The 21,617-nt window shown below is 42.9% G+C and overlaps 1 protein-coding gene across 2 annotated transcripts in view; it reads right to left on the bottom strand.

Moving 5' to 3' along the window:
- Positions 1 to 20,804, bottom strand: part of elavl2 (ELAV like neuron-specific RNA binding protein 2) — a 41,678-nt gene extending 20,874 nt beyond the window's left edge. The window contains exons 1-2 of one of the 2 annotated variants that reach the window (XM_031584850.2): positions 20,357 to 20,804; positions 2,119 to 2,209 (exon numbers count right to left, since the gene is read on the bottom strand). In XM_031584850.2, the coding sequence (XP_031440710.1) occupies positions 2,119 to 2,190 (72 nt within the window). In that variant the 5' untranslated portion in view covers positions 2,191 to 2,209; positions 20,357 to 20,804. Of the gene's footprint in view, positions 1 to 2,118; positions 2,210 to 18,846; positions 19,071 to 20,356 lie in introns of those variants that run through there. The other variant, XM_012830847.3, reaches the window with a different exon arrangement.
- Between the last annotated feature and the right edge of the window lie 813 nt (positions 20,805 to 21,617).

The raw sequence follows: 21,617 nt of genomic DNA, 5'->3' as shown, positions 1-21,617 counted from the left end.
TTTGCCCATGCGAGTCACACGTCAAAGATGTCAAAGACAGTTGGCCAAAACATATTAGGCTATATCCACTTCTCGTATTAGGTGGTTTTTAAAATACAGAGTTTGCCACATTGATGGCAAACCGACGCATCTCTTGCACTGTGAACCAAACTGTAAATAGGCTTGTTGTAGACCGACACAGGAGACTAAAACTGTCCACTGGGGCAGCAAATGAATATTCTTTCAATGTACATGTACACGTAAAACGGAACACAGAATCTGGTAAAACATAAAAACGGATTTCTTAGGGTCTTTAACTAGCCTAATTGTTGCGTTTGATTTAGGGTTGCGACTAAGTGCTGCAGGAGGGCCAGCCACCTGGAGGAAGTTTCAGACACCTCTAATTTCCCCCTCATCACACCATACTCATTAACCCTTACCAACACAGAAGCACTCAGCCGTTTCAAAGGCTTGAGGATTATACAACACTGCGGGGGGGGGGGGGTAAGTTTAAATTAGTTTTGACACTTAGTTCAGCACTATTTTCTGACACAAACATTGGCAAACAACAATGTAAAGGAAAAAACAAAAACAAACAAACAGGAAAAAACTAAAACAAATAAACAAAAACTTTCGATAAAACCTTTTTTCATAAATGCAATAACAATTGCATGTAATATTGCTATATGTGCCACTGTACTTAACTGTCTGAACATACACTGAACAATTAACGTATGCCAAATAAAACTTAAAAGACCAATCACAGGCTATTCCTTAAAAGTAAGCTTTGAAGTATTGTCAATGGGTCACAAAAATGCAAAGCACCAAAACTACCCATCTTAAAGTTTCAATCAACAGAAAGAGTCTAAAGACTAATTGTCGACAGTTGACAATGTCCACTTTCTCTAGCTTATTTGGTGCTTCAGAAGCACTTGGCCTAAATCAATTTGGTACCTAAATCATTTTTTTCTAATTAGACGAGGCCAAGACCAACAAGAAAATCTACAGTAATGACCTCAATGAGAACACCACAAGCAGACAATACAGGTTAACCACATCAACTTCACAAAATACATGACTACGAGTTTTAACGTTATCTTCTCCAGTATGATACCAAGTTGGGAGCCTACAGATGTTAAATTGAAACAAATACATTCAAACACATTATTTCAAAAGTAACTAATTACTGAAAACATACATGGGTTCAATTCAATTCATGTCAATTTAAGTCATAATGAGTCATAATTAACATGTGTTAACAGGCAGGTGATTACCAACATCCCAATAACGGTATTTGTTTAAATAAAATGAATGCAATTAAACCCATTTTCTTTACAGATATATATAGTACAGCAAGTAGCATTTGAATGGGCCATTTATAAATTAATTTGATCTTCATAGCAGAATATTAATTGAATGCACCATAACCACTTCACATTAAGCAATCATTCAGAGAAGGGGAAAGAGACATGGTTATTCAGTTCTGAGTATGCATTATCAACAATAATTTCACAGCGCAATTAGTTATGCTATACGACAAGGCAAACTATAAGTCATACAGTTCACTTGTGTTAATCTGAGAGGTCTAACATGCATTCCTCATAAACAATCGATGCATTCAGAAGCCATTGCTAAGCCATACCAATGCCACTACCTTAGGCACCGAACACCGAGTTATCCCAGATTCGAATCTGAACACAAAAGTGGTTCCAGGAAATGGGACATTGCCCTTCAGTTCTGGGAGCACAGAGCACAATGTGGAGCGCAGGTCCTTGACGCCCACAGTGTCGGCTGGTTTTATCTTTTGTGGTTTTCATTCTCAAAAAAATAACCTGACAATAAAAAAAAAAAGATTTACTAGCAGCAAATCAAGGTACTCCTTACAACAATAAAAAAATATCTGCCAAAAAACAAAACGCTTGTTCATTCCTTCATGTGTAAGTGAGTTCCGTCAGTTAAGCCATGACGTCCAAAAGTCCAAATTAACTTTTTTACCCTGCGACCACAACCAGCAGAAACTGTGGCCCTCAAAGACAGCAGCAAACCTCCTTAGATGGAGGGATTGGTATGGCCTGAGTCCTGACTCATTACTCATGTATGTGAAAACATTTTTAGATAAGAATGAGAAGTCCCACACACCCCAGTCCAAGGCTCTGCCGCCCAGGAACCACTTCTAAGTAGAGAGGTCACATCGCACAGTCTGACTGCCATGTTAGTTTGGAGTTGACGTCTGCAATGTGGACACACACAAAAAAGTACTGGATGTTAGATTGACAGGAGACAAAAAAAAGAAACAGTCAGAGGTCATCACATTTCATTTTCGATTTGCTTTTGTTTCATTTTTTTAGTTTTCATTTCATTTTCGAGTTTTTAATCCTCTTCTCTTTGCCTTGTTTGGTCCATAGGGACATCCATGCATATTGGTCTGAGCACAATACTACTTTTCCCACTAGTCTTTACGTAATTGAGAGACAAATGTTATGAGGCTGCAAAACATCTACACAATTTGCAGTCGAGATATTAGAAACATCCCATACATAACCGAATAGGACATTAGAAATCACTAAGAACAATGATCATTAGTAAAGATGAAAGATGTGGTGTATGCTCCAAAATACTGGAAACAGGCAAAAAGGAAGAAAGCATTGTTACTGTGCAGTGCCGTACTTGAACAACATTATGAGCAAACACCATTGCAGTGCCACAAGCAGATAACACAGACCTCCGGAACTATTCTCAGACGGAGGCTTGAGCTGAATAATCATTTAAACGATATACAATCACAGCCTATTACAGCCTCTACACAACAGAACAGCAGATGCTGAAGGCAGGTAGAGAGCAAATAAGACTGCAAGCAAACCTACCAACACAAACCTTCCTCAGTTCAAAGCCACAAACCTGTTGACATTGTTTGGGGCAGAGCAGGGTTAGCTTTAGCCTGACGATGTCATACTCATAATTCTAGTCAGAATATGAGTCTGATACCGCTCTGTTGGACTGTGATTATGGGGCGTGTTTCAACCGAACCAGGAAAAAAAATGCCTCTTCGCTCAATTGGATATATCTAGAACCAATCAGAGCAACGTAGTATGACCATAACGTAGACCATGGGGCCAGCTGATACATTAAACTTTTACCGGATCCCGTAGGAAGGACGGCAAAAACATCTTTTCGATCGACAAATGCCTTGATCGCGTTTCTCTGTTCCTCTTTAAAAATGAATGTGCTGTCAATGTCTTCTAAAACAGACTCGAATTTCCACATTTCAGCTCTCCAACGGCAGCCATGTTTGTTGAAAACGAATTCACCCCAAAAGCTCTTTGGTGACGTGGTTGATTACGTTAGGGTTGATCATCTGTCCATCATCGTATAAAGCCCGCCCTGACAATTTGATTGGTCTATATCTCACAGATTTTTGTGAGGAGATAATTTCTCCCCAACGGAGCGACACCAGACCGAACTTCCCGACCAAATAATTTGTGGGCGTGGCTAAGTTCGTCTGGCATCCAGGCTAGGTTAGCTTGGCATCAGGGAACACAATTAACTTAAAAGTGGCTGGTTGAGGAAAAACAGTTACCGGCCAAGCATTTTATTTTACCCTCCCAAATAAAAAAAAAACGCTTTTCACAACAATTTGTATGCAGGGCAAAAGACAGCTCACCGAAAAACTCCCCACCTCACCGAACATTTTAAAGTAGGCCTAAGAGCTCTAGTTTAACATGGCTTTAACAACAACCCAAAGCCTCTCAATGAAGGTGTGGATCAAAGAGAACATTTCCTTGGCATTTCACAGCATAGATGGCTACTGCTCCATCAGTGGTCCACGTGAAAGGGGTGGCTAATGTTGGTTAGGATAATGTTTCTGATTCCCAAATATGATTGCATAGAACATTAACAATGTCCATATTTACTTGTTGTTGCAAGGAAATCAGCGAGGGAGGCACAGGGGCTTGCGTCTCGTAGAAATTACTGTAGAACTCAAAACAGTCGCCAAGCATAGTTACGGGACGCATTTACTTGGGGGCTCTCTCTCTCTCTCTCTCTCTCTCTCCCTCTCTCCCCCCCCCCCCCCCCGTTGCATAGATATGACAAGCTGATTTTGACAGGATCAGATTGAAGACAAGCCAAGTATTTACGGCATCCATTTTACACTACAGAACTGTGCAGTAACCACCATCCTTCAACTGTCAACACATAAACCTACACACCAGTGGCCACCCACTTGGCGGGTGCTAATTTTGTTCCCTGCCTGGCATCATGTGCTACATATGCAACCACCACATTTCAGGAAGACAGGGTTAACACTAGACCAGTGACTTCATGTGTACAGCACAGCTGGTCTTCGTACATCTATCCAGTTCTTTCAAAACACCTCATTCCCAGACATCTGACAGGCACTTTGTAGCAAGATTACAACCTGCATCAGTGTGTGTTCACACCATTTATTCTGACAACTACATGACCAAGCAGAACGTGTTGATATAGAACGGGTAAAATATCAAGCAACAAACATGCCATTGCTAATCTAATGTTCTCTTTGCCACACCAGACAAGATCGCCACACACACACACACACCTTCTTGGGTTGAGGGTCATGAAGCTGGTAGGAATTAAGCTACCCAAACACATCGGGTTTATTTCATAAACAGGCCATCCTTAAAAAAAAGATGTTGGTTTGCTGTAACTCTACCAACTCAAATTGGAGCACAAAACTCAATCTCTTCCACAATATCTAAAAACAATAAGGCTAAGCAAAAACACGCCCTTGCACAATACTCGCACCCAACCACAAGAGTAAGGAATGAGCAAACACACGCCCGTGCACAATACTCGCACCCAACCGTTAGTGTAAGGAATGAGCAAACACACGCCCGTGCACAATACTCGCACCCAACCACGAGAGTAAGGAATGAGCAAACACACGCCCGTGCACAATACTCGCACCCAACCACGAGAGTAAGGAATAAGCAAACACACGCCCGTGCACAATACTCGCACCCAACCACGAGAGTAAGGAATAAGCATACACACGCCCGTGCACAATACTCGCACCCAACCGTTAGTGTAAGGAATAAGCATACACATGCCCGTGCACAATACTTGCACCCAACCACGAGAGTAAGGAATAAGCATACACACGCCCGTGCACAATACTCGCACCCAACCATGAGAGTAAGGAATAAGCATACACACGCCTGTGCACAATACTCGCACCCAACCATGAGAGTAAGGAATAAGCAAACACACGCCCGTGCACAATACTCGCACCCAACCATTAGTGTAAGGCCTGTGACTGGGCAGCACTAAACAGGATTTCCAGCTCTTGCTTGTAGAGCGAGCATCAACAGCAGAGTCGCTTTCAACTGCATGCCAACTGTCAAGAGCTTAAACGGGTGAGTGCACAAAGTTCAGAATCTGTGAATTGGCTGACAACAAGACCAAGCAACACACACACACACACACACACACAGGCTCCAACAACACTGAGCACACACAAACAGGGAGGGAACATTCCTGGAAACACAGTCATCAGGAAGCATAGAGGATAGTCAGACGGGTCTTTCGCAGCTTAAGCAACTTGCAAAGACGTAGGTATCTTCTGACAGTAGCATCTTCTGCTTGGCTGGGATTTTACCTACTGCAGACAGCACTGGTTCTTAGTCCACACTAGTTCTTAGTCTTAGGAGACAACTACCATCGATATCGTCATCATCATCATCAATCCATCACTTCCTTAACACTCTCTCTTGGTTACTACAATGGCTGCTCAACCGTGCTACCGGGCAAATCAGTCTTATCCGGGCTGTGTGTGTGTGTGTGTGTGTGTTTGCACCGATCACTGCATCAGCAGCCCTCCATAGCAGAGACCCTCTCCTCAATCTGCTCTACGACACACTTCTCCGCCGTCCTCACTCCATACTGGAGACCTCTCTCCAATCTGCTCTACGACACACTTTCTCGCCACCCTCACTCTTCGAGACCACTACATACCCAAGTGCCTCGCCAGCAGCGCTTCTGATTAGCCCAAGGTGCCAGATTTAGCTAATCAAACGCACTGTAATTACATTTGACCTAATCAGGTGTGCTTCGAGCAGAGCCAGCTGGACGATATGCAGGACAAGGGGGGCCCCTACTGCAAGAGGAACCCTGTGAGGAAACGCATCTTCTGGTCCGAATTTAAAGGTGTGGGGTGCACAATTCTGGTGAAAAGTTGGTATTTATACCTTTAAAAGACACCATCGTAAATACACAATGAAGCAAAAGGACCCGTGTGATTCAACCCAACTGTGTTTTACTGCAGTACAGTGCGTGTTCAGAGTGATGAAGGAGTTTGCTGTAATTAAATGCATGGGGTTATAAGACGCAGTTTAATAATCATGAACTAGGCTACGGACCATGGGTAAATAACCAAGAATTAATTAATCAGCAGCGGGCTACAAAAGCCCATTAATAATTAAAACAGGTCAAAGTTGATCAATAGCTTGTTTTTCAGACCCTGAGATGATGAGATCAGCATGTTTCTAATGTACAGGCTGGACATTTTAGTCATATCCCACCCACACTAACACAAACGTGCTTAAATTCTGACGCCTTCCTCTCACAGACACACAGGCACACACACACGAATTCTGAGGCCTCACACGCACACACACACACACATTTTACACTTGATCTTACCTGACCCACAAAGTATTCCACTTTGTGTCAAAAGAGGCAGCTGGCCTGACTGCAAATGTGTTGATCTAACTGCAACCCAGCCACGCCATCCATGGGTAAGATGGGCAACCCAGCCCCAGCATCCATTGGGTAAAATGGGCAACCCAGCCCCAGCATCCATGGGTAAAATGGGCAACCCAGCCCCAGCATCCATGGGTAAAATGGGCAACCCAGCCCCAGCATCCATGGGTAAGATGGGCAACCCAGCCCCAGCATCCATGGGTAAGATGGGCAACCCAGCCCCAGCATCCATGGGTAAGATGGGCAACCCAGCCCCAGCAGCCATGGGTAAGATGGGCAACCCAGCCCCAGCATCCATGGGTAAGATGGGCAACCCAGCCCCAGCAGCCATGGGTAAGATGGGCAACCCAGCCCCAGCAGCCATGGGTAAGATGGGCAACCCAGCCCCAGCATCCATGGGTAAGATGGGCAACCCAGCCCCAGCAGCCATGGGTAAGATGGGCATCATGATTCCCTGCTTTGCTACTTCACCCCCAACCTAACTAATGCACATGTGTGCAAACACACAAACAGACACTAACTAAAGCACATGTGCGCACACACACACACCCAAACTAACTAATGCACATGTGCGCACACACACACACAAAAATGAATGCCTCTGCAAGCCCCCCTGCACACACACCAGGCAGCGGCCCATGTTCCTTGCAGGCACACAAGGCAGCACTAATATTTCATTACATAAACAGTTGGATTGCAGAAGGGAGCGAGCAGGGGAACAGAGGCTGCCTAGGGAGGAAGAGGAGGAGCCAGGAGGCTCAACAGCCAATAGGAGCAGGGGACCACTACAGAGGGCCTGCTGCATGGCATCAACACAAGACCTCAACAGTGATGCCAGTTCTAGTGTGATAAGACCTTAAAAGGATTAACTGTGCATGATGGTTTTGTGAACAGTAACAGGGTGACTGGTTACTGTTAAACATCATTTTTATGTTTAAAAACAGGCAATTTTACCCAGACGTTACCAAAGAATCTTAGGGTTCCAAACCATTTCCACCTCAAGGCCATTGAATGAAATTTCCATGCCCTTTTACTACCTACAAGTACACAACATTGTGTATTTAATCCACAGGTTGGGGCTGATTATTGAATGTAAATTAAAGCACCTTTTCCATTCGTTTTCCAGGCTAGTTATGGTATGTAATTCTGAGTGGAAACCATCACGTTGTAGAAACATTAGCCATGGATAAGTACAATAACAACTAAACCAAAGCTACATACGGCAACATTTAATTTCATGACTATTCCAAACTCTCAATTAATTTACCAGGCCTGGAAAATGGTATTTTAAAAAAAAATCTGGATTTTCATAGCCATGTGTAGTCAAATAGCTTCCTGCTGCTACCTTTCTGAATTAACTCCATTTGTTTCAGAGCACTCCCCCCCCCCCCCCCCCTTTCATATTTTCCTGCCTCACACATACATCAATAAACAAAACAAAAACACCACAACACACTCCTATCAAGACAGACCTCATTTGCACCCTCTCCCAAATGTGCGCACAGTTTAGGTTGTCCTCCCTTGTCCTCGCGCCAAGCGCTTTGCTCTCATATTAGACCCACCACTACAAACTATTTAAAGAAAGACCAAAGAGCTGCGTGCTTCCATTCCGTCATTGTCATTTGCTATTCCCAGTGCATGTCCATATATATAAATAAATGTCTATATGTACGTCTGTCAGTGACAGTGATTTCTACTGACCTCAAATGGAGAGGAGGGGGGGCGGGGGCGTGATTTAAAGTGTGGACACTTTTGGAGTGTTGAACCCATCATAACCCCTCAGCGCTTTGAATTATTCAGGGCAAACTTGTGAACCCCAGAAAGGCGGTACGTCGTCACGGCATCACAGAGAGCTTTTACTGAGCTTCTCTGTGCATCACAAACTAGACACATCACCACACTGCATTTAGATACAGCGCATAAGGGAGTTCAGGATACACTGCATTTAGATACAGAGCATAAGGGAGAGATCAGGATACACTGCATTTAGATACAGTGCATAAGGGAGTTCAGGATACACTGCATTTAGATACACTGCATTTAGATACAGAGCATAACGGAGTTCAGGATACACTGCATTTAGATACAGCACATAAGGGAGATCAGGATACACTGCATTTAGATACAGAGCATAAGGGAGATCAGGATACACTGCATTTAGATACAGAGCATAAGGGAGATCAGGATACACTGCATTTAGATACAGCGCATAAGGGAGAGCAGGATACACTGCATTTAGATACAGCGCATAAGGGAGATCAGGATACACTGCATTTAGATTAGGGATGGGCATTCGATTAAATTGTCTTAATCGATCGTCGGGAGAATTAACGATCGATTTTCGATTAATCATTAATATTTTTATATTAAAATTCACTATATATAGGCTATATTGAAATGCAGTGAAAATAGAAAAAACACAGCGTGTTTCCTCATTGAGATTTTTATTACAAGATGGACAACTCTTGTGGCAGTTAAACGGGATCCGTTCAATGGTTACACTTGAAAATATGCGCTGCTGTACTCTTAAGCAGCGGAGCCGACAGCTAGAAGCCGGTGCTCATAAACACAACCTTTTTTTTCTCTCTAACTAATTAATCTCACATTTTGAAATTCATTCATCTAGATTCATCGTGATTAAAAGTTTGTTTTCTTCTAAAGACTAAATCTTATAAATTAACGAGTAATCACTTCAGACAGCGTGTATTTTAGACACTGTTGTTTAATTGTATTTTTTTCGTGCTCTCTCGCCGTCATACAAGGAATGTATGCGAGACACAATGGTGCCCCTCTACGGTAAATCGCAAGAATTGTCCCCTGAAGCAATTCGAATCACCTCAGTCAGCCCACCGTCTTCAACTATGTTGATGGGCCGACAGTCACCGGCAACCTAAACTGCTACAGCGTTGGTAACCTTTTCACGGACTGGTCTAGTTAATTTCCTAGAGAAGTCGTGGAGTGTGGGTTAGCGACCATCTAACCTGGGACTGCTTTCTGTCGGGTGCTTTGCATTAAGGTGATAACTTAAAGACGAGCTGCTTCTGTGATAGCTACATTCAGCTTGACAAATGCTACATACAACTTTAGTTTTGTCGATTGTTCTGTCATTTTGCCTCTTAAACAGAAACTTTCCGCCCACCAATCCCTCAGCTCTCTCCATCTTCAACTACCGTCTCGTTCTCTTCTATCTAACTGACTGCAGACACGCGGCGGTTTCGTGCCATGGGTCAACGCGCACCGGAAGTAAACAAAGTTGCGTTAACTGCGTTCAAATATTTTATTGCATTAATCTCGGCCACAATAATCTCATAGAATAACGCGTTAACTTTGACAGTCCTAAAATAAATAAATTACACGCAACAGAACATGCATTAGTTTTAATCGATGAAAAAAAAATGTCATCGAGGAAATTCTTAAACGTCGATTAAATATGCCCATCCCTAATTTAGATACAGCACATAAGGGAGTTCAGGATACACTGCATTTAGATACAGTGCATAAGGGAGTTCAGGATACACTGCATTTAGATACAGCGCATAAGGGAGATCAGGATACACTGCATTTAGATACACTGCACTTAGATACAGAGCATAAGGGAGTTCAGGATACACTTCGAGTTACGTTAGGGCATTTCTCCTTAAAGGGTGGTGCACACGCAAACAAAATAGGCCTCAACTACTTCTTTTAAAGTTTCTAAATTGGTGAAGAACTATGGATTATGACTACCTCACTCTACAAGAGCACCCATATCCATAATGTCCCATAATCCATAAAGAAAGAAGAAAAAAACAGGCTACATAGCCATTATAACCAGACTATCCTTATTAATCAACCAACTAACCGACTTAAGAGCATCCGTTACCATAATGACTATTCTCTACTAATTAACCACCTAACCGACGGAGCAGCCGTTACCATAATGGCTAATGCAAGTGAGGCACGACACGTGAAGCGTCGGTTGCTGCCTTCACATGTGAAGCACTTTAATTGAACCACAGAGGATGACATCACAAGCTGCTGCCTCACACACAGATCACATTAGCCATCTGGCAACACACACACACTGAATGCAACCTATCGTTGACATTGACCCCTGCGATATGCTTTGCGACCTCTTGCCACACTTGCTCCTCATGCTTTGGCCTTCTAGTCAGTGAACTCTGGTCCAGGAGATACTGAAGATCCCGTAGCCTGACTAAACAGATGTGAAGGCCTTACCACTGACGACCTTGAGGAAGTGTAATATGAAGGCCTTGACCTTGAGGAAGTGTAATATATGAAAGCAGGACCTCATTAGGACATGAAAAAGGAAATCTATAGCGTACAAATGAATATTATCACAATACAGGCCAATTACACACTGAAACAAAGCAATATGACAAATTGAGGACTGTAGCACTTCTTAAAGGCTTCTCTTTAATCTACTGATGCTTTGGTTGTAAGTAACATACCTCAATAAGCCTACATTATCACCTTGGATTAAAGTATAGTGTAAATAAATGAATCACTTGCATAAATGGCACACAACTTAAAATCATTTTGTTTCCAAACTCACAGCTTTGGCCAGCCTGCAGTGACAGATTATGCTGAAACACGCTGCAAAAACACATGCGAACTTGCGACCTGTTTTTTTTCTTCGTTTGTTTGTTTTTAAGCTGTGCGTTTTCTCTGTAGATGAACTGAGAACATCTGTCACAGTTCCCCCCCCCCCCCCCCCACACACACACACACACACACACACACACACACCTAAACTAGCATCATAATTTCACCTGCCTCAAAATCAAGGGGATGACACTGCATTCACTTCAAAAGAGCTGCTATGGTAATTGAGCCTCTTAGGAGTGTGTGTAAACACACACACAAACTCAAATTTCAACAGTGTAGGTGGGCTTATTAAAAGCACACCAGGCTCGCTCGGTGTGGACGTGTGTTTGTGTGTGTGTGTGTGTGTGTGTGTGTGTGTGTGTGTGTGTGTGTGTGTGTGTGTGTGTGTGTGTGTGTGTGTGTGTGTGTGTGTGTGTGTTCATGGTGTCAAACTGTTTTGCAGTCTGTGGCAATCTTGTTTGAAAATATGGATTTGTGCATGAACAATTGAAGATGTTTCGAGCAAGGTCTTCAAGTGTAGTTGGCGGTGTAACTTTGCTGCCGTTTCGCTAGACTACTCTCAAGACAGCAAGGCTGAGGGGGGGTGGGGGGGGGGGGGGGACAGCGAACACAGCATCTGCCTTGAAATAAACTGAACAGGGAAAGAGAGGCTCGGTTTGAGTGCGTGTGTGTGTGTGTAAGTACGCGTGTGTGTACATACGTAAGTGTGTGTGCGTGTGTGCGTGTACGTGTGTACGTGTGTACGTGTGTACGTGTGTGTGTGTGTGTGTGTGTGTGTGTGTGTGTGTGTGTACGTACGTGAGTGTGTGTGTACGTACGTGTGTGTGTGTGTGTGTGTACGTACGTGTGTGTGTACGTACGTGTGTGTGTACGTACGTGTGTGTGTACGTACGTGTGTGTGTGTGTGTGTACGTACGTGTGTGTGTGTGTGTGTGTGCGTGCGTGCGTAAGTGTGTGTTCTTGTTTGGAAATATAGATTTGTGCATGTTCTTTTTCTGCCAAAGAGGACAAAAAAAAATGTTTGAATAAGTGTTGTGAATGGTAAATATCAAGACCTTCAAAATAAACTCTACAGCTCAACTTTCTCTGAATATCTCTAAAAATAAAAAAAAAATAAAAAATGTTGCAGAAATCCGAAAATTGCGGTCTCCGTCTCCTCAGAGTAAAAATATGTTCTCGACTTTTCAACTAGAGCCGCAAGCCCATCCAATCAACTTCAACTTTGACTAAAGTTAATCACAAGCGCCACTAAACAAATCAAATCAGTCATCCTTTTAATAGTTCCCCTGCTCCTCGTGTAGACTGACGCTTACCTGATTTATGGTCAGTGTTTCTTCCAACTAAACAAAAAGTAACCTCCCGCCCTTAATTATTTATATTACCTTCTTGTTATACAATCGTTCCTCTACATAATTCATGGAGAGAGATATTATACAAGAAGAGACGTTACAGGCGCCTGCATTGCTGACAGCAACAAAGCTCAAGCAAACCAACATGATCGGCTCCAACCTCCTTCAAGCTTCTAGCTAACACTTCATTCCAAGTAGCCTCAGGTGCCATGTACCAACAGTAGCTCAATTAGCATGGCACACTCCAATTACAAATGCATGTTATGTTCTCACAAGATGCACTGACAGTTAGGGTCAGTAAAGATACTAAAGTATTAAAATGCTGCTCACCACACACACACTCACTCACACAGTACCAGAGACTGCTTAAAATGAAGTGTGACCTGTTTCTAGAGGGAGTGGCTGGTGCCAATGGGACCTGATGAAACAGTGTGACAAGTGTCCACTTCCTGCAGGGGGTTCGGGAGTGGTGGGCAACGCTGGATTTCCACTTCCTGTGGTGGCTCCTCAAAGGAAGTGATGCGGGGAAACGCAGGAGTAGGACGGGAGAAGAGAGTGGTAAAGGAGGAAGCAGAGCAACATATGGAAACAGACAGGAGGGACAGCGTGAAGTAATCAAATTAGAGGAGAGAAACAGTGTGTGACAAGCAGAGGAAAGCAGAGGGGAGAGGGAGAGCGCGCGAGAGAGCGAGCAAGAGAGAGAGAGCAGGAGAGAGAGAGCTCAGACACAGCACATTAAGAACGAGGAGCCTTAGACACAGCATAACAGCTCCATTAAGGTAACCGAGGCTGCTGAGGTAACACAGTGAAAGGGTAATATGAAATTGCATGACACTTCAAATCACAACAGCACAAAAAAAGCTTGGTGCCAGAACCATGGGTGTCAGTTTGGTTTTGAAAAGTGCTGGGTCACAGAGGGCATTTTACATGATTCTACCCATCGCTGGGCTATTGCGCGTCTGCCTCTGCCATTATAACAGCTCAATTACTAATTTAAAAGGCTATTGGGATTGTGTATTGGGCTCTGTAAAACTAAAATGTTCAAACATGATGACGAATCTGTCAATTAGTGGGCAGTGGATACAGAACTCTGCAGTGGGAAAACCTCATTCCCCAAAGCTTTCAGAGACGTGTTAGCACACCCAGCTCAGAGTCCATCTATGTGTATAAAATCTCATAGCAACCGACATATTAAGATACTATCACCCATGAATACTTTGCCAAGTTTATTCCCACGGATGACATCCAAACATCAAATCCTGTGTACTTCACAGCAGAGACTAATTTCACGATGATAACCAAAGAAATCTATGAGCCTAGCAATAAAATGACCCATGTGTTCAACAAACGTAAATGTAGCCGACTTGCTATTCACACTTCGCCAGTGACCAACACAACACAGCTAAAGTCGTGGGGGCACTTAGACTATCGTTACACACAACTCATTTTCATGTTTAAATTTGATTAACTATCCACTGGTGATTAAGCACTTTCTACAAATTGTAGTGAGATTTTATTTACAGTCAAAAGTGCTGGAGAGGAAACTAGTAATTGCAAAAAGTGACGGGGACATGTCCCCCAGCGTAACTACGGTAACTACCGCCTACGGCCAGAATCAAATATGTATTCCATCATTGTCTCTAATTTTGTGGAGACAAGTATGAGGTGTAAGCCTTCATGGAGCCAGGAATGGTGCATTTAAAGTCAGCCACACAACTAGGATCAGCTTCCACACTGGTTATGAGCAGTGTCTTGCAAAATTCTTGATGCTACAGCATACATTAAAAGGAAGCGTTCCATCACTTTCATTCTTTTCTCTGCCATTTATGAGGAGTTAGGTACAGTAAAGCTTGTTGGCGCTTGGGCAACCTGTCAGTTCTTTTGAGGGAGTCTAATAAAAATAAGACCAAACGGAATAAAGGAGGGCATAACTAAAATAAAATAAAAAAAATAAACTAAACTGTCAGGAAATGAAAAGTAGGAGTCTCAAGAAATGCCTTCATTCTATTTTTTTCTCCCCGTTTCACCTTTTCTTCTCCTCCTTGCTGCCTCCCTACTGCAAGCTAACCCAATTCTGAGACAGGCCTGCGGTTTCCATGCCGCACACACACGCGCACACACACACACACACACACACACCAAGGCCTTCAGACTGGCAGCCTTTGTGCGGCGTCCTCAGCGCTTTGTCAGCGTGCTTTATTTGGCGGGGGAACGTGTGGGCTCAATAATACATCAAGACAAGAGCTCGCATCCGCCGCCACTCCCTGCGGCAGCAGCAGCAGGGACACGATGACGAGGACACCGCCGGGACGGGGGATGAACCTTTTCTGTTTTTTTTTTTCTTTTCTAAAATATATTTATTATTCCTGTACAAAGGCAGCGGAACACTCCCGGAGAAAAAGGAGCTATATTTAGACGCGGAAGGGGTGGGCTCGGTTAACTCACTACATGCATAAAAACAAAATTATCCAAGATCTTTTTTTAGGACATTAAACAAATACGTAAACACTGAAGCTTGTGTTGGATTGAGATGCATTCCTATCTACGGTGTGCTAGGCATCATGGGAAACCTTTCAATGCAATTTGCATAAACAGCAGCAATGTGACAGTCAAGAATAAAACTGGCTCGTGCCCCTTGGAAGAACGCGTGGCACCATCTGCAGCGATATTAGTAACGCTTATGACTGTAAACTCAACCACCAGTAAGGCCGCAGCTGCCACCCCATAGAGCCGATCCAGTACCAAACGCACCAGGGTGTGTGTGTGTGTGTGTGTGTGTGTGTGTGTGTGTGTGTGTGTGTGTGTGTGTGTGTGTCTGCGTGTCTCTTAGGGGAGGTTAACCATGGTGGTGTGTGTGCACAAATGTGAGTTTCTGCAATTTAAGGGACGTGGATGGTGTGTGTGTGTGTTTGGGGGAGAGAGTGGTATGGAATAGTAGATGTGTTATGAAGGTGAGGACAGGAGTGAGCGAGTGAGTGAGTGAGTGTGTGTGTGTGTGTGTGTGTGTGTGTGTGTGTGTGTGTGTGTGTGTGTGTGTGTGTGTGTGTGTGTGTGTGTGTGTGTGTGTGTGTGTGTGTGTGTGTGTGTGTGTGTGGTGGTACGTACAGTGTGTGCTTTGAAGGACAGTCCTTGCCCTACACTGCTCTTCACTAAAGCCCCACCCCACAGCACCAAGCGTGTGTGGCCAGCACAGATGACCCGAGTCAGCAGCAGCCCCGCCTTCTCGTAAATCAACCCCCTGCTTCGCGTTCCCCTCACTTCATTTATCCCGACCCCCCTCTTACTTCATGCTGCCTGCCTGGCTGGCTGCCGCTGGCCACCTTGGATGTTTGCATGGGATTCCGCTGCACCGGGCTGTTGAGGCCTCCGAGCTCGTCTGCCATTGGCCGATTCAGGCTCTACGACAACACTGGGGTGCCCTCAGCATATTCAGCTGCTGCTGCTGCTAACAAGGCAAGCAGGCAGACATTTAAACTAATGACTGTTTGAGGACACACACGCTGCGAGAGCTTGGAGTTGCCCTTTGAGGTGCCATCAGACTTCTGTGACCAAAATGAGTCACAAAGTGTACGTTTATTTTATCACATTTAAATACCACTCAATCTAGACGTTTTGCTTAAAAATGTAGAATAACTACGGAGGGTACTGAGCGAGCGACGACAAATGCCAACATCTTGCATATAGTCGGCAAAAAATAGTCAGGTAGCACATTATAAACTCAAGCTTATGTCTCAAACTGTTATTTTACTCAAACAGTTCTACAGTTCCTCAAACAGTGTATTTTGTACAGCGTCAGCTGAAGACTGCACACATGACTAATGACTATTTAGAAACCAACGAAAACTGGAGAGATGGGATACAGGGGGAATTGAGCGCGTGTGAAAAATAGGGGTGTGACCCTTTAAAAACCGACGTCAATATCTGCACCTCCCCAGGAGACTGTAGCTGATTACTCAACCGGGCCCTGAAGGGCAGGAACCCAGCTCTAGGGCAGCAGGAAACCTTCAGAGCGCATCGCACAGAAGAAAACCCTCCCCAATCAATAAGAGCTGAAGGCCCATGCTAAATCAGTGCCTCCTGAAACTACTACAGGGCATCTGGTTGTTAAAGGTGCAACGTGTCGCTTTTGTTCAAATGGCTGCGTTTGGTTAAAAATGGTTTCAGGCCTGCTTTAATGACCATTTTACCAATTTACCATCAAGACATTTTTCTGTCTAGATAATTGTAGAAAGGTCAGTAAACATAAAGGATATACAGTGAGGAGAAATATTGATAAAGAGTCTCTGAAAATCATGCTATTGTAATTCTTAAAATTATCATATATTCAGCTTTCTGGCTTTACATTTTTTTTTTCAAATACCCACAACACCTTAAACTTTACCCACAGCAAAATGTAGTCATCTTCACAGTGAAATAACTGCATGTTTGTGCTTCAGTCATTCTCTGGCTATAAAACTATATCCTGACAGTACTGAATCAAGGCACTGTTTCACATCAAATCATGAATCCAATGCAAAGTAAAGCAAAGGGACACACAAATTCAGTTTTATTGGCCAGGTGAAGGCACAGCAAGTGCATTGAAAATTAAATACCTTGAGTGGTATGTTTAAACCTTGAGGTTTTTAGTCAATTGTACCCTCAAACGTCGTGCCATAAAACAAGGGCACAGTTCATGCATTCACTGTTGCATCAACCCCACAGTTGCAGCTGGCGACCGGAAATACTATGGCACACACATTAAAGTTCGTAGCCATTTTCAATAACGTTAACAATTTCAACACGCACAAGGCCATCCAGTAGCTTACAATAGCGTTACCCCACTGCTATAGAATGTACTGCTAAAAGATTGGGATCAAAAAAAAATTGTAACTGAAATCAGAGTGAAGCAACTTCCCATCATAAGCCAGTTATACCTTCAAATTAGGTACTGCAAAGAGGATGAATGCAAAAAGCTATACAGTTCAAGGTTCTAGAAGTGCGTATGCTAGGGTGAATGGATTTCCAGTCGGACGAATGAATCAGCACTACATCCTGCACACACTGCAGCACACCATGCTGACTGATCCAACACCCAGCCAGAGCAGAATTAAGTCGATCCCAATTGGTCGACTGTACAATTCAATGCACGAGGACAACTGCATATTTTTCTGCCAAGTCCTCGCTAGCACTGCTAGTGTCCAAAGTTTGATAGAGTTAACGTTAATTACCACATGGCACACTGTTAAGGCGCTTGGTTGGTTGAATTAACATTAACATAGGAACTTAACTACCTTCACAGCAACAACGATAATGTTAACATAATTAAGGTTAAGCTTTCCTTAAAGTTTGTGAAACCTAACATTACAAGTTAGTACCAAGCCGTTTAGATGTTGGGGATATATAGTTAAGGAGCAAATACCTTCATGGCATTACCAAATTGAGCACTTAATTTTACCATGTTAACCAAAAAAACATCATATTGGCTCGGGAAAGTTAATTATCCACCACTTTTTAGGATAAATACGAGATAATGACTACATATCAGCTTGCTAAACTAGCTAGCTTCTCTTAGCAAATGTCGGCGTGCGCTTTTTGAGTGCACAGCAAATATTCAGACAATTTCAATGAACGTCGAAAGAAATTAATGTCAAACCAATCTCACTTTAATACACTAAATAAATACAATCTCGTGTTAGTGCAAAAACACCCCAGTATTTCTCAAATACGCAATTTCAGTGTTGAAAAATTGTTTGACCAACAGCACTGACATAGTCCGTTTAAGCCCACGCCCTTTTCCCCACTGTTCCCTCTCCAACTTCACACACACCTCATTGGGTAAAGAAAGCTAAAGGCAAACAGCAAAAAAGTACCCCTAAACATTCACTTCAGGTAACTTACTGGTGGGTTGCAGGGAAAGAATCTTGTTGAATTAAGCTCAACATTATTATATTGGTTTCCTGTCAACTCAAAATTCTCCATGAGCATGCTACTGTAACTAAAACGTGTCTAGTTAGCCAACTTTGTTGGCCAATACATCTGAGGCATTAAGTTAACTGCTGGACCAAGAACAGTTGGGCTAACGAAGACCTAATCTTAACGTGAATTTACTAATGTTACACCTTGAACGCACATTTTATTTAAATGTACTCGTATAAAACACGAATTTTGACAAAGTAAAAATGGATGCCCTTACCTTAGTTACAAATACACCTCACAGTGGCCTTTTAAAAAAACGCTGGTCCATAAACACCAAACCTACGTTCTGTAGCTTGATCTTTCCACAATGAATTAACTACAAGGGGCGATGGCGGGAAACCTTGCCTAGCTTTATAAACTGACGGACTCTCTAACCAATCAAAAACGACAATCTGATGGAACCCCAGTATTACATCCATTGGGCTAATCACACAAGACTACAGTCCGTATTCGAACTCACCTATAATTGGGTAAGCGAAATCACCTGCCTCTTGTCAAGGAATGATAATTGACTTCAGGTGCAACCATTTTTTGTATCAGCACGACAACCTGACAAATAACCCGAAAACGCGAGTTTTGTGATTATTTGGTCAGGTTATTTGAAACAAATAACCACAAATGACTAGGCTATTAGAGCGTCTATTTTGTTTTAACAAAATAGTTAAATAGCCTAGAGCATAGTAAGACTATAACCAATGATGTTAAAACAATAAAAGTATTTCTCTCCAATTCAAAACCAAACAAATAGTCTACATGGCCGTGTTCACATTCCCGTTGTATTAATGTTCTCATGTCTGATAGGGCATAGGCTATAGCCTAGACTGTTCACAAGGAAAGGCAGGATCAGATGTGGCAAGTAAGATTTATTATTTTGCAGACATCCAGCTATGTCACTGTACGTGGCACTGCCTATGAGGGCTAGAAATGTGACAACCACCCTACCTGTGTTATTTATTTTTGGCTTAAATTTGACAATATCAGTCGTATTTTCTCATTACAGGTTGCTGGCAAATCAAAGTAGTCTGATGTTGTTTGCCAACCTATTTGTGTCTCATTTGGAGAGGCTATGAAGATAAACAGTTGCCGGATGCACCTTACAACGAACATCGAATTCTATTTCGAGCCCACATATTACACAATCAAAACAATAAACCGCGGGCTAACTTATTACCTTACAACGCTAACATCACGTCAAAACAGCCTACTGACCGATCCAATCCAGCATTGACGGGCTACCGTTCAGCTATAACTAAAGGCGCTCTGAAAGCGTGGAGCATGCACGAGAGCTACGCTGTGGGGAAAATGTGAGGCGATTGTTAAGCAGCCGCAGCAGCGGCAACAGCTCCACGTTTACAATGCCACAGACGCACCTCCAGCATCAAGACTATCAAACACACAGCGATTGTAGGTAGCCTGTAGCCCATTTTCCTTTGAATATTAGCAGTGCTACTGCTAGGCACGCTAAGGAGAATGACAAAATTGTAAATCTCAACCCACAACTAAGACAGCAACGTCATTTTCAATAGAAATGCAGACTATTTGCAGTGAGACACTGTATTGCTTTCAGTTTGGCATGTACAACGTGTCATGGCATAAATCCTGACATACAACAAGACTGGAAAACTGAACAGATGTCAGAACTCAAACCAATAGAATAGCCTAAATGTTAACGTCAACATCAAAACCCTTTCCCATTTTAAGGGGCATGAACATGTAAAATGCCTTACCGTATATATAAATGAAAGTTATGGACGTCCTCTGCCAAATAACGTCTTATAATAGCCTAGTGAATCAAGATATCACTTGACAGTATAAAAACAAAGACGAATTCCGTAGCTTATTTTCTTATCTTAAACTTGTGAACCTAAAAAAAATCAACTCGCAGAACCAGGTAAGCTAAAACGATTATCTTAAAGATTCATTAAAACGAAAGACACAGTAAGATTCCCTTTCAGGTAGACTAATAGAGCAAAGTAAAAAAAGAGAAAAGAACTGAAGAAATAAAAGAATGAATCAAATAATTAAAAAAGGCCGACTTCTGCCTGTCTTGATCGTTACAGTTTCGCCACACAATTACGCGACATCACTGAGTGCAAACCTATGTTTGGCGGAGGCTGTCTTAAAAACGATGATATAGTCCTGCCATGGGATATATAGTGCCGCATCACAGCATCCCTATACCTCTCCGCTCTGCACAGTGTTTCGTCCATCCAACCTATAGGCCAACAAACGCGCACGCAGACGCGGAAGTATACTCAGTGAAGCTCGCTCCATTGTTAAGCATCGAATTGCTTGGCCCAATCGACTAGAGGAAAAATAGTGATTGACAGATATTTCCACCAATGACTACTTAGCAACCGTAACTAGGTACTACTTCCCTCGTCAAGGTAGAGGATTCTTGAACGTCTCTCTTCGCCTCCCCAGTGCCCACCGAATTAGATGCTATTGGCCAATTGTATGTCATTCAAACAGACCAGGCACTTCCAGTTCCATGAACTTATCGCACAGACCAGCTTAAGCCACGCGAAAGTGTAGGCAGTAGGCAAGTCAGATGGTAGGCAAAATGAGCTCGATGTAGAGGTGACAGCGTGTTTCTTTCAGAATATGCTTTCAGACATTCGTTTTTTTTTTTTTTTTTTTTTAAGTTTTATCATAAAGATAGACTAATAGCCTCTACCAGGAAAACGATATGAGGGTAAAATATTTTCTGTCATTTGCACATGCATCCAAATTTAGTGAATCTTAAAATAAAAAACTTTCTTTTTCCTATAAATGAATCTGCCTTGTTAGGCTCAGGCCCCGTACTAATTCATTTTTCAGTAGATTTTTTTTTCATCCTGTGCATATTACCCTACCTAGGTATTAAGCAGTCAATGCTTATTCCTATCTCAGTCGATTGCTTTGGGGTGCAGAGATTACAGAGGGTACCATAACCTACCACTGATTACTGGCCTGTCATGGACTATTGTAACGAACGCAGATGTCCAT

Source organism: Clupea harengus, chromosome 18 (assembly GCF_900700415.2).
Source record: "Clupea harengus chromosome 18, Ch_v2.0.2, whole genome shotgun sequence".
NCBI lineage: Eukaryota > Metazoa > Chordata > Actinopteri > Clupeiformes > Clupeidae > Clupea > Clupea harengus.
The sequence above is the reverse complement of the archived record's forward strand: the minus strand, read 5'-3'. Positions and strand labels throughout refer to the sequence as shown.